This window comes from Ovis aries, chromosome 15 (genome assembly GCF_016772045.2).
Source record: "Ovis aries strain OAR_USU_Benz2616 breed Rambouillet chromosome 15, ARS-UI_Ramb_v3.0, whole genome shotgun sequence".
Taxonomy (NCBI): Eukaryota; Metazoa; Chordata; class Mammalia; order Artiodactyla; family Bovidae; genus Ovis; species Ovis aries.
This window is the reverse complement of record NC_056068.1, coordinates 78,563,758-78,581,025: the sequence shown is the minus strand read 5'-3', so window position 1 is coordinate 78,581,025 and position 17,268 is coordinate 78,563,758. Positions and strand designations below refer to the sequence as shown.

The 17,268-nt window shown below is 37.7% G+C and overlaps 2 protein-coding genes across 2 annotated transcripts; both read left to right on the top strand.

Moving 5' to 3' along the window:
• The first annotated feature begins 1,128 nt into the window (after positions 1–1,128).
• On the top strand, positions 1,129–2,076 carry LOC101106793 (olfactory receptor 8H1-like). Its single transcript, XM_012096434.4, has one exon. It carries the CDS (start codon positions 1,129–1,131, stop codon positions 2,074–2,076), a length of 948 nt encoding a protein of 315 aa, XP_011951824.3.
• A 13,848-nt stretch (positions 2,077–15,924) lies between these two features.
• On the top strand, positions 15,925–16,854 carry LOC101107043 (olfactory receptor 8H1-like). Its single transcript, XM_004016773.5, has one exon. It carries the CDS (start codon positions 15,925–15,927, stop codon positions 16,852–16,854), a length of 930 nt encoding a protein of 309 aa, XP_004016822.3.
• The last annotated feature ends 414 nt before the right edge of the window (positions 16,855–17,268 follow it).

Here is a 17,268-nt window from a genome sequence, read left to right as displayed (position 1 = left end):
TCAATCTTACTTCCAAGTAAGTATTGTTCTCAAAAACTGAAGATTTTAGTTGAAATCAAATAAAGCATGAATAATATCAGAAGAGTATGCATGCAGATATCATTTTAGATATTTTTGCCTTCAGTAGTGCCAGGACTGGGAGACCCAGAAATATAGAGTTGTTATAATCTTGGTCTTTTAGCCATTTAGAAATATAATTTTTGAAGAAATTTGATTTTCTTTTTTTTAATATAAATTTATTCATTTTAATTGATTTTGAATGGCTAGGTTATGATAAGTTTGTGTCTTTTGGAAATTAATACTAAGTATGTGGTCAGTCTACTGAAGTCCAAAGATTGATAGTTATTTTTCATTAGTATTAAATAATATTGGAGGAAGTAGCAGAGCATAGTATATTAAAAATATTCTAATATGACTGTTTATGATATATATAGCATTTTAGTAGGCATGTTTGAAATTAACTATGACAGGAATGTAATGGACATGCTCTCTGGAGTCAGTCTATCTTGGTAGAAATACAGAGCCAACATAATAGTTCTAACTATGGACAGACACATTACCCAAATTCTGTTCCCTTTTTCTCATATGAAAAATGTGGGTAATAATACTATGGTATAATAAACTCATGGGCATTAAATGCATTAATAATGGGAAGCATTTAGGAGGCTTCCGTGGTGTCTCAGAGGTAAAGCCTCTGCCTCCAATGCGGGAGACCCGGGTTCAATTCCTGGGTTGGGAAGATCCCCTGGAGAAGGAAATGGCACCCCACTCCAGTACTCTTGCCTGAAGAATCCCATGGACGGAGGAGCCTGGTGGGCTACAGTCCGTGGGGTCGCAAAGAGTGGGACACGACTGAGTGACTTCACTTTCTTTTACTTTCAGGCTTATACAATTTATTCAATATACTACTTTTTATTGTATTTAAATGTCAATTTACATCTATGTATATATTTGGGAATCAATGTTTTTTCTTCATACACAGTCCATACCTCATTATCATCAGTTCTTAGGAATACTAAGCAAATATAAATATGTCAGGTCACATATAGCAACAGAAACCCAACACAACATAGTAATTTCTGTAAGTTTCAACTTTGATTTCTCAACAGTTTGGAGCATTTGAACACTATGGGCAGAAGGAATATCACACAGGTGTCTGACTTCATCCTCATGGGACTGACAGACTCTGAAGAGATCCGGCTGGTCCTCTTCACCCTCTTCCTCCTGATATACCTGATCACTGTGCTGGGGAATGTGGGGATGATCCTGATAATCCGCCTGGACCCCCAGCTTCACAGCCCCATGTATTTTTTCCTCAGTCACTTGTCATTTCTTGACCTCAGTTACTCAAGTGTCATCACCCCTAAAACCTTAGGCAACTTACTGACTTCCAAGCAGAATATTTCGTACCTGAACTGCTTCACTCAGATGTCTTTCTTTGTCTTCTTGGGCGCCACTGAGTGTTTCCTTCTCTCCTCCATGGCCTGCGATCGCTATGCAGCCATCTGCAGCCCTCTGCGTTACCAGGTGGTTATGTCCACCAGGCGCTGCTGCTCTCTCGTCTTTGGATCCTATTTGATTGGCTTTACAGATTCCTTTGTCAACGTGCTTTGCATGAACAAATTGCATTTCTGCAACTCCAATGTAATCCACCACTTTTTCTGTGACACATCCCCGATTCTATCCCTGTCCTGCACTGACACACACGACATTGAAATCATGATATTCATTGTCGCTGGTTGCACCCTAGTGGTGTCTCTTATCACAATATCCGTGTCCTATGTGTTCATCCTGTCCACCATCCTGAAAATTTCTTCCACTTCAGGGAAGCGGAAAGCCTTCTCTACCTGTGCCTCCCATCTCCTGGGAGTAACCATCTTTTACAGCACTATGATTTTCACTTACTTAAAACCAAGTAAGTCCTACTCCTTGGGAAAGGATCAAGTGGCTTCTGTTTTTTATACTATTGTCATCCCCATGCTGAATCCCCTTATATACAGTCTTAGAAACAAGGAAGTGAAGAATGCTGTCAGTAGAGTCATTCAGAAAAGAAAGGTTTCCAAGCAGTTAAAATAAGAGTGATGCTGAACTTTTAAGCTATTATTTTTTTCTTCTTCCCTTTATGGCATTTCCTTCCTTTTTCTCCAGAAATGAACTGAAGACTTTACTTGTTCTTTATTTTTTCATTTATTCAGTAGAATTATCCTTTGCTTGACCGAATATTTTCTTGGACATTTATTAGAATATGCCTTTAGAAATCCACATTGTAATTGGAAACACTGACACATGTTAAATCCATGGTGCAAATCTATCTGTTTTTAAGGGTAACTGATTAGCAAAATAAAAATTTTATTTACCACATTTTAGAGTATTTCATGCAGATTCAGAGAATTTTATGACAGAAAACAGCTTCATTTTGGGAACAATGACAATTTTAGAAATTATTTCATTTACATTGTGGAAAAGCAGTATAGCAGAGTGCTTTTGTTATTGAACTAAACACTCCAGACTTTTGATTCTATATCTGCAACTCTTTCAGTTGTGTAACTCTTAAATAAAACATTCTCTCAATCTAACATAATAAATCATGATTCCAGGTCCATAGAGTTTTTCTAAAGATTAAATCATATAACTGATGTAAGTGTTTAAGGTAGTACGATTAAAGGCAGACCATTATCATTAGAAGAAGAAGAAGGCAGAAGGCAATGGCAACTCACTCCAGTACTCTTGCCTGGAGAATCCCATGGATGGAGGAGCCTGGTAGGCTGCAGTTCATGGGTCACTAGGAGTCGGACACGACTGAGCGACTTCACTTTCACTTTTCACTTTCATGCACTGGGGAAGGAAATGGCAACCCACTCCAGTATTCTTGCCTGGAAAATCCCAGGGACAGGGGAGCCCGGTGGGCTGCCATCTATGGGGTCACATAGAGTCCGACATGACCAAAGCGACTTAGCAGCAGCAGCATTATCATTAGAACACTCTTATTTGTTCAGTATTTTTAATGCACAGTGTCTTATTCTTACAGAATATTTTCTTTATTGTATAAAATTACTTTTGGTACATTTAAAGGACAAAAACACAAATAGCTAAGAGAAAACTCAGCACCTCACAGGTTTGGATTTAAAATGGTACATGTCAATATTGCAGAAAACTTGAAAAAATGTTGAAAATGTAAGGAAATAGAAATGCCCTAAAAATTAATAAATTTGTATGTTTTCTTCCAGATTGATAGTTATGTATGTATATATATAATGTGCTAGAACAATACTTCTGTCATTTCATATGCACCTTTTTGCAGTTTGCTGTGTACATTATCAAGATTAACTTTATTTCTTTGTCAATGAATTCTAAGATGAATGTGTTTTTGATACATGGGAAAGATTGACTTTCATTTTGCACTTCTTTGAACATGAAGTGTTTGTAAATTCATCAAGTTAAAAAATGTCATTTAGAATGGACTGGTTGGATCTCCTTGCAGTCCAAGGGCCTCTCAGGAGTCTTCTCCAACACTACAGTTCAAAGGCATCAATTCTTCAGCTTTCAGCCTTTTTATAGTCGAACTCTCACATCCATACATGACCACTGGAAAAACCATAGCCTTGACTAGACGGACCTTTGTTGGCAAAGTAATATCTATGCTTTTGAATATGCTACCTAGGTTGGTCATAACTTTCCTTCCAAGGAGTAAACGTCTTTTAATTTCATGGTTGAAGTCACCATCTGCAGTGATTTTGGAGCCCCACCAAATAAAGTCTGACTCGGTTTCCACTGTTTCCCCATCTATTTCCCATGAAGTGATGGGACCAGATGCCATGATCTTTGTTTTCTGAATGTTGAGCTAGAAGCCAACTTTTCCACTCTCGAGACTCTCTTTCATCAAGAGGATTTTTAGTTCCTCTTCACTTTCTGCCATAAGGGTGGTGTCATCTGCATATCTGAGATTATTGATATTTCTCCCTGAAATCTTGATTCCAGCTTGTGCCTCATTCAGCTCAGGATTTCTCATTGACTATGCCAAAGCCTTTGACTGTGTGGATCATAGCAAACTGTGGAAAATTCTGAAGGAGACATGAATACCAGACCACCTGACCTGCCTCTTGAGAAACCTGTATGCAGGTCAGGAAGCAACAGTTAGAGATAAGAAGTAAAACTACAAATTTACAATGAATTCAGTCTTTGTGTTAGCTCATTAATTTTAGTCTGGTAGAATGCTAAAAATTTCCCTTATTTTAAAGTTTTTCTTGTACATAATATTGAATTTCAATTTTAATCTACTCTGCTATTTAAAGGTTAAGATCATATTTTTCATTTCAATTCAGTCACTCAGTCATGTCCGACTCTTTGCGACCCCGTGAATTGCAGCACTCCAGGCCTCCCTGTCCATCACCATCTCCTGGAGTTCACTCAGACTCACGCCCATCGAGTCAGTGATGTCATCCAGCCATCTCATCCTCTGTCGTCCCCTTCTTCTCCTGCCCCCAACCCCTCCCGGCATCAGAGTTGTTTCCCATGAGTTAACTCTTCTCATGAGGTGGCCAAAGTACTGGAGTTTCATTTATCATCATTCCTTCCAAAGAATGTCCAGGGCTGATCTCCTTTAGGATGGACTGGTTGGATCTCCTTGCAGTCCAAGGGACTCTCAAGAGTCTTATCCAACACCACAGTTCAAAAGCATCAGTTCTTCGGCGCTCAGCTTTCTTCACAGTCCAACTCTCGTATCCATACATGACCACAGGAAAAACCATACCCTTGACTAGACGGAGCTTTGTTGGCAAAGTAATGTCTCTGCTTTTAAATATGCTGTCTAGGTTGGTCATAACTTTTCTTGCAAGGAGTAAGTGTCTTTTAATTTCATGGCTGCAGTCACTGTCTGCAGTGATTTTGGTGCCCCCAAAATACAGTCTGACACTGTTTCCACTGTTTCCCCATCTATTTGCCATGAAGTGGTGGGACCAGGTACCATGATCTTCATTTTCTGAATGTTGCGCTTTAAGCCAACTTTTTCACTCTCCTCTTTCATTCATTTACCAAGCATTTAATATTTTTTGTTTAAGTTTTTGTAACTAGATAGATCATTTTATTCACATTATAATAATTATAAACTTTCATTTTTTTAAATAATTTTTTTCTCTTGAAAATTATAGTTGATTATTTTAATAATAAGATGCAAAAGTACAATTCTCTTTTAGGAGTTAAAAGTTTACATTGCTTTTACTACTTCAAACTGTTAACAAATTTAAGTGTTTTAAATATGAGTCATTTTCTGATAATTTATTTAAAAAGGTACTTATCATTTATCAAGGCCATTTGAAGTAATCATGACTGCTTTTCTCTGATTTCAATGTTTTCAAGATTGTTTACTTAAAGCAATTGCTACTTGTTTTTGCTTCCATTAGTTTAACAATATACTTTTTGCGTTTTTTGTTATCATTCATAAGCATAATGTACTTTCATATATTTGTGGGCCCTTTTCAGTTTTCTAGCCTCTTTTATAAATTAGGCTTTTATTATGCTTTCATTTCTATTTCTATGGTTAGGAAATGTATCCTCTTATTTTCTGCAAACAAATACGATGAACCGATTCTATGATGTGGACAATTCTTAAATTAGGTAAATTTTAAAGCAACCTAAACTCTATAAATTGACTATACCCTTCTTATAATAACGTAGTTTAGAATACATTTATATGATAATAGAAACATAAGTAATATTATTACACATGTGTATTGTGTTATATCATCTATAGGCCATATGAAATATTTCAAATATTTTCATTCTCCTAAATATTCCTTGTTATATTAGTGCATACCACATTTTATGTAAAATGGAGTCTGAAGTAATTTAAAATATAATATGCTATTTTATGGTGCCATGCCAAAATCCTATTTAATAAAATATGATACAGAGAGAAATGCAAAAACATAATCAGCTGCATTTATTGTCAAATAATTGATAAATAGAATGATCATAATATATTTTGCTAAGTATTTCCCATCTACCACCAATATTTAAAGGGATTTAGATATAGAGTGAAAAGAGTTTATCTTCACAAGAGAACTTACAGGTAAGTACCAGCAACATCTACATATTAATTCCAGGTGATGGAAGGCCATCCTCCTACTTGTTCAGTCAATGACTTAAAAGGACTCCTGAAATTATCTCTTTTTCTCACACACCTCACATCCAATCTATCAAGATAATATATAGATTCAAAACATATGTTATATTTGAATTTTGACTACTTCTCAACATTTTTTCTGCTACCCACACTGGTTCAAAGAACCGTCATAGTCTTAGAATCATTGGGGCAGTCTCTGGGCTTGTCTCTGCTTGGCCTTGTCCCTCTTGAATTTAAATGTCAATGTGAGAGCCAGAGCGATCATACTGTTAAAGAGTATGTTGGAATATATTACTTCATCCATAATCCTACAGGCCTTATCTCACTAAGAGTAAAAATGAAACTCTTCATAAGATCCCACTGGTCCATAGTAACCTTGCATCCACTACTAACCTCCATGAACTCATTCCTTACTATTGTATCAATTATATTCCCTTTGATTTAACCACATGACATCCTAACTCTTCTGTGCATACCAGTCCTGATACTACCTGAGATTTTTTCCATTTTTCCTTCATTCAGAAATGTCTGTTCATAGACAACTACAAGTTTTTTTTTTTAGTCTTATTCTATTGAATAAAAACATCCTTGCCACTTTATTTAAAATTGTACGTGTTCTCTATTCTTTTTCATGTTTTGTTTGTTTCCCATACCAAGTATCTACATCCGACCATTAATAATATTTTGCTAGTGCATTTTTGCATTTTTTTTCTTGTCTGCTCCTCCCCACCTCCACACACACACTATCATATAAACTTAATAATTTCAGGATTCTTGCTTAATTTGTTCAGCATTGTATCCCCAGCACTAGATCTATGCTTCAAAATATATCTGAAGGTTGCAATTTACAGATGAGGAAACTGCAGAGCAGAAAGAGTAAACAGTGGTCCATAGTCAGTCCACTAGTTAAAGAACAAGCTAGCTCACATTTGAATACAGATACCCTAACTCTAGTGTTCATATGCTTTATCACCAATTTCTGATTGGATATTTTTTCAACATAATTGTACTACAATTATCAGAGTTGAAAAATTAGAATTCATAGCTATAGTAAAGAAAACATTAAAGAAAATACCAGGGGCTGTTGAAAGGTGTATGTAGCTGGCAGACATTCTCTGGAAATACTGATTGAAGACAGTGTAGTTTTGGCATTACTAGATAGGCCTTTGCAAACATACAGTCACAGTCCTATTCACAGAAGGAAAATTAAAGAACAGTTTATCCCTCAATAGTATTATTCTAAAAAAAACCTGTAATAGTCAGGGAATAGGCTATGTTGGTGTAAGAGTGGGATTCAAAAACAGTGTCTCAATAAAGAAAACAATATTCTCGGTTGTAAATTCCTAGATGTTAACTGTGTAGGGTGTGTGGATGACTCTTTTTCACAGAATAATCCTGGAAATTGCATTTCTTTTATGTTTTTGATTGGTTAGCCCCCAAATGTTGTCCTCTTCTGCATTGTTGAAAGTATCAATGATTTTTCTTAAGTACTGGTAGAATTTACCAGTAAAACCATCTGTGCCTGGGCCTTCTCTTCAGTATCTATTCAAGTTGATTGAAAGCATGAATCCACTTAAGAAAATGCATGAAAATGTTCATAAGCAGTGTGAATAACAGCTATAGAATAGAAACAACTCAAATGGCCATCAGATAATGATGAATGAGTAAAGTGTGATATAAGCATTCAAAAGTGAGTATGCATGTTAAAATTTTTATACAATTTAAAGCAAAAATTAAAAATTTGTTTAGTTTTATCTTATCTTGCCATAAACCTGATTTTTATTTCACATTTGTTTTAGTTAAACTAACTTTTGGTGACTAAATTTGCCCTTCTAAATTTCAAAGTGAAGTGAAGTGAAGCCGCTCAGTCGTGTCTGACTCTTTGTGACCCCATGGATTGTAGCCTACCAGGCTCCGTGATCCATGGGATTTTCCAGGCAAGAATACTGGAGTGGGCTGCCATTTCCTTCTCCATCCAAAGTTCAAAAATGATACAATAAATGCAAAAGTAGCTCCTTTATCCAAACCAACAAATTATCTCCTGAAATTCTGAAGTATGAGCAGAGATTCCTGTAAGAATCATTTTTAAATCTACATAAAATAGGTATAATTATCATGAGTTGATGGAGGGGGAGGAAGGAGGGGGTTCAGGATTGGGACCACGTGTACACCCGTGGTGGATTCATGTTGATGTGTGGCAAAACCAATACAATATTGTAAAGTAAAAAATAATAATTTGAAAAAAAGGAAAAAAAAATTAAAAACTCAGATTTAAAAAAAAAAGCTTCACAAGAATATTTTAATCTGATGCTCTGTTATTACTTCTAAGTCTTTCTTTGTTTCCTCATGTTGGACAAATAATATTTAAGAAAGTTCTTAACATTTGAGGAAGACTTCACTAGAACAAAGTTGGTTGTGAGCTATCAGTCAATGCATAGAACATGAAATTATGGATTTTACAAAAGGCTAATATGGCGTTGGTCATAATATGTTATGAAATTTTAGCATAAATTGAGAACGGGTATTGAACAAGCATTCTGATATTAATTACGAAAATCTGCTGCTGCTGCTGCTACTAAGCCGCTTCAGTCTTGTCTGACTCTGAGCGACCCCATAGACGGCAGCCCACCAGGCTCCCCATCCCTGGGATTCTCCAGGCAAGAACACTGGAGTGGGCTGCCATTTCCTTCTCCAATGCATGAAAGTGAAAAGTGAAAGTGAAGTCATTGAGTTGTGTCTGACTCTCTGCGACCCCAGAGACTGCAGCCCACCAGGCTCCTCCGTCCATGGGATTTTCCAGGCAAGAATACTGGAGAGAGGTGCCATTGCCTTCTCTGTATGAAAATCTAGAGGTATACAAATATGCATTCTATGAACAAACCATAATTGGGAGAAATTTATTAAAATGTGACAAAATTTTGATAATTTTGATTTTATTCTTTGAATTTTGTTGTAGTCTCGTTTCTAATGAACATATTAATGCCTATAACTGTATTACATGTTTAAATATAAAATTTTCACTGTAAAAAATATGTCATTTCACCCTTGGTGGCTTCAATGATAGATAAATAATTTCTCTAGAAATAGTTTCTCTACCATCCAGGGATAAATTTAGCAAATCACAAAGGGCAACCTATTAAGCTATTCATTGTATGGCTCCTAAGGAAGAGACAATCAGCTTCTCAAAACAGAGCACAACTGCATTTAGTCCTTGAACTTTTGTACTTGGAGACATTCTGATAAATCTTCCTTGGTAATTGGGATGACCAAATGTTGCATTATTATCTATTTCCAGTCCATTAAAAGTGAAAGTCACTCAGTGGTGTCCTACTCTTTGAGACCCCATGGACTATCAGTTCAGTTCAGTGGCTCAGTCGTGTCCGACTCTTTGCGACCCCATGAACCACAGCACACCAGGCCTCCCTGTCCATCATCAACTCCCAGATTCACCCAAACTCATGCCCATCGAGTCAGTGATGCCATCCAGGCATCTCATCCTCTGTCATTCCCTTCTCCTCCTGCCTCCAATCCCTCCCAGCATCAGAGTCTTTTCCAATGAGTCAACTATTCGCATGAGGTGGCCAAAGTACTGGAGTTTCAGCTTCAGCATCAGTCCTTCCAATGAACATCCAGGACTGATCTCCTCTAGGATGGACTGGTTGGATCTCCTTGCAGTCCAAGGGACTCTCAAGAGTCTTCTCCAACACCACAGTTCAAAAGCATCAATTCTTCGGTGCTCAGCCTTTTTATAGTCTAACTCTCACATCCATACATGACCACTGGAAAAACCATAGCCTTGACCCTATGGACCTTTATTGGCAAAGTAATGTCTCTGCTTTTTAACATGCTGTTTAGGTTGGTCTTAACTTTCCTTCCAAGGAGTAAGCGTCTTTTAGTTTCATGGCTGCAATCACCATCTGCAGTGATTTTGGAGCTCAGAAGAAAAAAAGTCAGCCACTTTTTCCACTGTTTCCCTATCTATTTCCCATGAAGTGATGGGACCAGATGCCATGATCTTAGTTTTCTGACTGCTGAGCTTTACGCTAACTTTTTCACTCTCCTCTTTCCCTTTCATCAAGAGGCTCTTTAGTTTTTTCTTTGCTTTCTGCCATAAGGGTGGTGTCATCTGCATATCTGAGCTTATTGATATTTCTCCTGGCAATCTTGATTCCAGCTTGTGTTTCTTCCAGTCCAGCGTTTCTCATGATGTACTCTGCATATAAGTTAAATAAGCAGGGGGACAGTATACAGCCTTGACATTCTCCTTTCCCAATTTGGAGCCAGTCTGTTGTTCCACGTTCAGTTCTAACTGTTGCTTCTTCACCTGCATACAGATTTCACAGGAGGTAGGTCAGGTGGTCTGATATTCCCATCTCTTTCATAATTTTCCGCAGTTTATGGTTATCCACATAGTCAAAGGCTTTGGTGTTGTACAAAATGTGAAATTCATGGAATACAGCTTTAAGAAAATGCCTATGCTTTGTGTTTCTCTAAGTATTATTTATGCGAGATAACGGGAAACAAGTCCTGCCAGATAATTTCAAAGTGAATACGTCTCATAAAAATATAGTCAGTGATGAACACTGGGGTAAATGTATGTGCTTTTTCAATTGTGGTTTTCTCAGGACGTATATATATGGAATCTGGAAAGATGGTAATGATGAACCTATCGGCAGGGCAGCAACGGAGACGCAGACACAGGGAACAGACTTTGGACACAACAGGGGATAGAGCGGGGGGACAAATTGAGAGAGTAGCGTGGAAACCTGTACATTACCACATGCAACATTAGATAGCCAGTGGAAATTCACTATATGACATAGGGAGCTCAAATCTTGTACTCTGTGACAACCTAGAGGGGTAGGATGGGGTGGGAGGTGGGAAGAGGGTTCAAGAAGGAGAGGACATATGTATACCTATGGCTGGTTCGTGTTTATGTATGACAGAAGCCAACACAATTTGTAAAGCAAGTATCCTCTAATTATAAACAGATAAGTTAGAAAGAATATAGTGAGGAAGACAGTAGGACAACATAGATCAAAAATGCAGAATATGCATATATTTCGATCCTCCAAAAATGAAAACTAAGTCAAAGAAAGAGAAAAGATATCACAGGCTATAACAAGATTTATCTTTCCCCAAAATATAAAAAGATTAGAAATTACCTATTGAATATATATAATGTGTTATGAGTAAATCAACAAAGAATAACCAGTATTAAAGTATGTATTAAAGGTGAAAGTGAAAATAGCTTAATCGTGTCTGACTCATTGCGACCCAATGAACTGCAGCACACCAGGCCTCCCTGTCTATCACCAGTTCCCACAGTTTACCCAAACTCATGTCCATTGAATCGGTGATGCCATCAAACAATCTCATCCTCTGTCATTCCCTTCTCCTCTTACGATCAAACTTTCCCAGCACCAGGGTCTTTTCAAATGAGTCAGCATTTCCCATCAGGTAGCCAAAGTATTGGAGTTTCAGCTTCAACATCAGTCCTTCCAATGGACACCCAGGACTGATCTCCTTTAGGATGGACTGGTTGGATCTCCTTGCAGTCCAAGGGACTCTCAAGAGTCTTCTCCAACACCACAGTTCAAAAGCATCAATTCTTCAGTGCTCAGTTTTTTTTATAGTCCCACTCTCACCTCCATACATGACCACTGGAAAAACCATAGCCCTGACTAGACAGACCTTTGTTGACAAAGTAATGTTTCTGCTTTTTAATATGCTGTTTAGGTTGGTCTTAACTTTCCTTCTAAGGAGTAAGCATCTTTCAATTTCATGGTAATTTCATGGCTGAAATCACCATCTGCAGTGATTTTGGAGCCCAGAAAAATTAAGTAAGCCACTGTTTCCACTGTTTCCCCATCTATTTCCCATGAAGTGATGGGACCGGATGCCATGATCTTCGTTTTCTGCATGTTGAGCTTTAAGCCAACTTTTTCACTTTCCTCTTTCACTTTCATCAAGATGCTCTTTAGTTCCTCTTCACTTTCTGCCATAAGGGTGGTGTCATCTGCATTTCTGAGCTTATTGATATTTCTCCTGGCAGTCTTGATTCCAGTTTGTGCTTCTTCCAGCCCGGCGTTTCTCATGATGTACTCTGAATAGACGTTAAATAAGCAGGGTGACAATACACAGCCTTGACACACTCCTTTTCCTATTTGGAACCAGTTTGTTGCTCTATGTCCAGTTCTAACTGTTGTTTCCTGACCTGCTTATAGGTTTCTCAAGAGGCTGGTCAGTTGGTCTGTTATTCCCATCTCTTTCAGAATTTTCCACAATTTATTGTGATCCACACAGTATGAGACTTTGGAATGGTCAATGAAACAGAAATAAATGTTTTTCTGGAACTCTCTTGCTTTTTCCATGATCCAGCGGATGTTGGCAATTTGATCTCTGGTTCCTCTGCCTTTTCTAAAACCAGCTTTAACATCTGGAAGTTCACAGTTCATGTATTGCTGAAGTCTGGCTTGGAGAATTTTGAGCATTACTTTACTAGCATGTGAGACGACTACAATCATGTAGTTTGAACAATCTTTGGAATTGCCTTTCTTTGGGATTGGAATGAAAACAGGCCTTTTCCATTCCTGTGGCAACTGCTGAATTTTCCAGATTTACTGGCATATTGAATGCGGCACTTTCACAGCATCATCTTCAGGGATTTGAAGTAGGCCAGCTGGAATGCCATCACGTCCACTAGCTTTGTTCATAGTGATGCTTCCTAAGGCCTACTTGACCCACATTCCAGGATGTGTGGCTCTAAGTGAGTGATCACACTATCATGATTATATGGATCATGAAGATCTTTTTTTGTACAGTTCTTCTGTGTATTCTTGCCACCTCTTCTTAATATCTTCTGCTTCTGTTAGGTCCATACCATTTTTTGTCCTTTATTGCAAATCTAGAGGTCTACAAATAAGCATTTTATGAAGAAAAAGATAATTGGGAAACTTTAATCAAAATGTTAAATTAGCTCTGTTTATTTCATATTGTCCTTTGAATTTTATTATATTTACTTTTTTCCCCCCAATGTACATATTTACTACTATACTGCATGTGTGCTAAGTCGCTTCTATCGTGTCCGGCTCTTTTCAACACTAAGGACTGTAGCCCATCAGGCTCTTCTGTCCATGGGATTCAGTAGGCCAGAATACTAGAGTGGGCTGCCGTTTCCTCCTCCAGGGCATCTTCCCAGGCCAGGAATTGAACCCGTGTCTCTTGTGTCTCCTGCACTGGCAAGCAGATTCTTTACCACTAGTGTCACCTGGGAAGTCCTCTCCTATTATATTGTCACAATTTAAATATAAACGTTTCATTGTAAAAAATGCATCATTCCATCCCTGACAGTTTCAGTCACAGAATAAGTAAGTATTCCTCTAAAAACAGTTTCTCTACCACAGTAGGCATAGATTTAGAGCATCACGTTGGACGGCCACAGCGTTAGGCTCTTCACTGTGTGGCTGCTTTTTTTGTTCTACTTGGATTTTTGCTTTGAATGTGGTATCATCAGCTTGCTTCTGCTTTGAATCATTGCATAAAAGGGAAGGCATATACCTAAGAGAAAAATTGTACTTTGAGTCAGAAAGCATCTAAAGGGATCATTTTTGTATAATCTTTCATTTAGTTTTCCTCTGGTTAAATTTAAGAAAAGGGGGTTGGGGAGTTTGATTTATCAAAACTCTAGAGAATCAAGACCCAAGTATTTATTTAGAAACTTCTTTTTTATGTTTATGATTTCCTTTAAAAGATGTTTCAGGCAGATAATATAGGAGCAGAGCTGGAATATACGTTTTGAAGGCCAAGGGAAATTCAGACATATTAAGTATACTAAACACACACGTTTCTCCTTAGGATGTTCTTGGAGCTGGTTGATTACACTGCATAATAGGCCTAAAAAATCCATCTTGAGAAATTACCTGACCTAAGCCAGAAACTGCTCATTTATTTATTTATTTTAAATTTTACTTTAGTTTCTTTTACAATACTGTATTGGTTTTGCCATACATCAGCTTTTAAGGGAAAAAATTAGTTTCTCAGAACTTAGTATTGCAGCATCTAGTACTCGAAATTTTGTCCTTGGAGACATGCCCAGTAATCTTGCTTGGAAATTGGTCCACAGAGATGACCAAAGTTTGCATTATCATCAGTCTCCAGAATATGAGGTACCCTGGAGTTATCAGGATGAGAGGCAGGAGATATGGTGCTCCACTTACATATATGTACACAGTTGATCCCTGATACTCATTTTAGACATAACTTCCTGGCAAATTTTATGCATGATCAGGAGTTGAACAAAACTTCATTTGATTTCTTTTGTCCTCAGAATAAGACAAAATGAATGCACTAAAATTTAAAAAGAACCTACCTCAAAGAAAACAAATATCGCCTCATAGAAATTTTCAACTGAAATGGTCTTCCTGTGTTATTTGTGAGAAAAAATGGAGTTTGACATACTGCTAGATAGAAAATACTGGAAGAAAGTGTTTTTTCACCGACTTGGCTGAAAGTAAGTATCATTCTCAAATTTGGAAGGTTTTAGGTAGGATCCAATAAGATGGGAACTTTATCAGCAGAATACGCATGCAGTTATCTTTTAGACCTTATTAAAAAGTGTCAGGATTTGTGGAAGGAGAAGTACAGAGTTGACATAATCAGGGTCTACAAGTCATTAGCATATTTTAGAAATATAATTTTGGAAGAAATTTGATTTTCAGTGGTCAAGTTAGAAAAATATCATATTTTTTGGAAATTAGTACTAACATATGGTCTATCATTTTAATGTTCCCTACTAAAGTCAGCTAAGTTTGGATACTTGTCATTAACATTAAATAGTATTTGAAATGAAAGAACAGAACATAGTACATTAAAACTATTCTTTTATCATTCTTTATCATATAGCCAGCAGTTTACCCTTGGTTTTGTTGAAGTTAATTACAAATAGGAGTATGGTATTATGGTGTGGTGTAGTGGTAAAGAATCTGCCTGCTGTGCAGGAGACATGGGTTTGATCTCTGAGTGGGGAAGATATACTGGAGGAGGATACGGCAACCCACTCCAGTATTCTTGCCTGGAAAATCCCATGGACAGAAGAGCCTGGAGGGCTGCAGTGCATAGCGTTTGCAAAGAGTTGGACATTACTGAGCCCACACACATGGTATTATGGACATACTCTCTGGAGTCAATCTATCGAGGCGGAATTGCAGATTCAAAAGTTAGTAGTTCTACATCTGGACAAGTTAATTAAATTATCTGTGCACTTTGTCTCATCAGAAAAATATGGCTAAAACAGTACTAATTATGATATAAAAATCTCATGGTATTATGGACATGCTCTCTGGAGTTACTCTATGGAGGCGGAATTGCAGTTTCAAAATTTAGTAGTTCTAGATCTGGACAAGTTAATTAAATTATCTGTGCACTTTGTCTCATCAGAAAAATATGGCTAAAACAGTACTAATTATGATATAAAAATCTCATGGAATGCATTAATTAAATGCCTTAACAGGAGAATTTAAGACCATATCAGGCTTATTCTAATTCTTCAATGAATTAGTTTTTGTTATAATATATCCAAGTCTCAACTCACACCTATTTTTATATTTGGAAATCAAGATAAGTTTTTGTCTCCACGTACACTATACACACCTCCATATCATCACTTCATGGAAACACTAAATTAATTTAAATAAGTTGTCATTCATACATACACAAAGTAATTTTTTTTTTTAATTTTTGAAGTAATTCCTGCTGAATATCATCAACTTTGATTTCTCAACAATTTGGAGCATTTGAACACTATGGGCAGAAGGAATATCACACAGGTGTCTGACTTCATCCTCATGGGACTGACAGACTCTGAAGAGATCCGGCTGGTCCTCTTCACCCTCTTCCTCCTGATATACCTGATCACTGTGCTGGGGAATGTGGGGATGATCCTGTTAATCTACCTGGATTCCCGGCTTCACAGCCCCATGTACTTTTTCCTCAGTCACTTGTCATTTCTTGACCTCAGTTACTCAAGTGTCATCACCCCTAAAACCTTAGACAACCTATTGACTTCCAAGCAGAATATTTCACACCTGAACTGCTTCACTCAGATGTCTTTCTTTGTCTTCTTGGGCGCCACTGAGTGTTTCCTTCTCTCCTCCATGGCGTACGATCGCTATGCAGCCATCTGCAGCCCTCTGTATTACCCGATTGTCATGTCCACCAGACACTGCTGCTCCCTAGTCTTTGGATGTTATTTGATGGGCTTTATGGACTCTTTTGTTAATGGACTTTGCATGAGCAGATTGCATTTCTGCGAATCCAATATAGTCTTTCACTTTTTCTGTGATCTATCCCCGATTTTAGCCCTGTCCTGCACTGACACACATGACATAGAAATCATCATATCCACTTTTGCTGGCTCCAGCCTAGTGCTGTCTCTTCTTACAATAGCAGTGTCCTATGTCTCCATCGTGTCTACCATCCTGAAAATTACTTCCACTTCTAGTAAGCAAAAAGCTTTCTCTACCTGTGCATCACATCTTCTGGGGGTCACCGTCTTTTATGGCACTATGATTTTTACTTACTTAAAACCAAATAAATCCTACTCTTTGGGAAAGGATCAGATAGCTTCTGTGTTTTATACTATTGTCATCCCCATGCTGAATCCACTCATATATAGTCTTCGAAACAAGGAAGTAAAAAATGCTCTCAGTAGAGTCGTACAGAAGACGAAGTGAGAGTCGCTCAGTCGTGTCCAATTCTTTGTGACCCCACGGACTATACAGTCCACGGAATTCTCCAGGCCAGAATGTTGGAGTGGGGAGCCTTTCCCTTCTCCAGGGAGTCTTCCTAATCCAGAGATCGAATTCGGGTCTCCTGCATTTCAGGCAGATTCTTTACCAGCTAAGCCACAAGGGAAGCCCAAGAATACTGGAGTGGCTAACCTGTCCCTGCTCCAGGGGATCTTCCAGACTCCAGAATCAAACCGGGGTCTTCTGCATTGCAGGTGGATTCTTTACCAACTGAGCTATGAGGGAAGCCCAGGTAAAGGGTTCTGAACAATTAAAATAGCATTGAAGGTAAGTGTTCATGCTCACCATTTTATTTTATTTTTTCCTTATCTGTATTTTATTTCACTTTTTTCTCTTTCC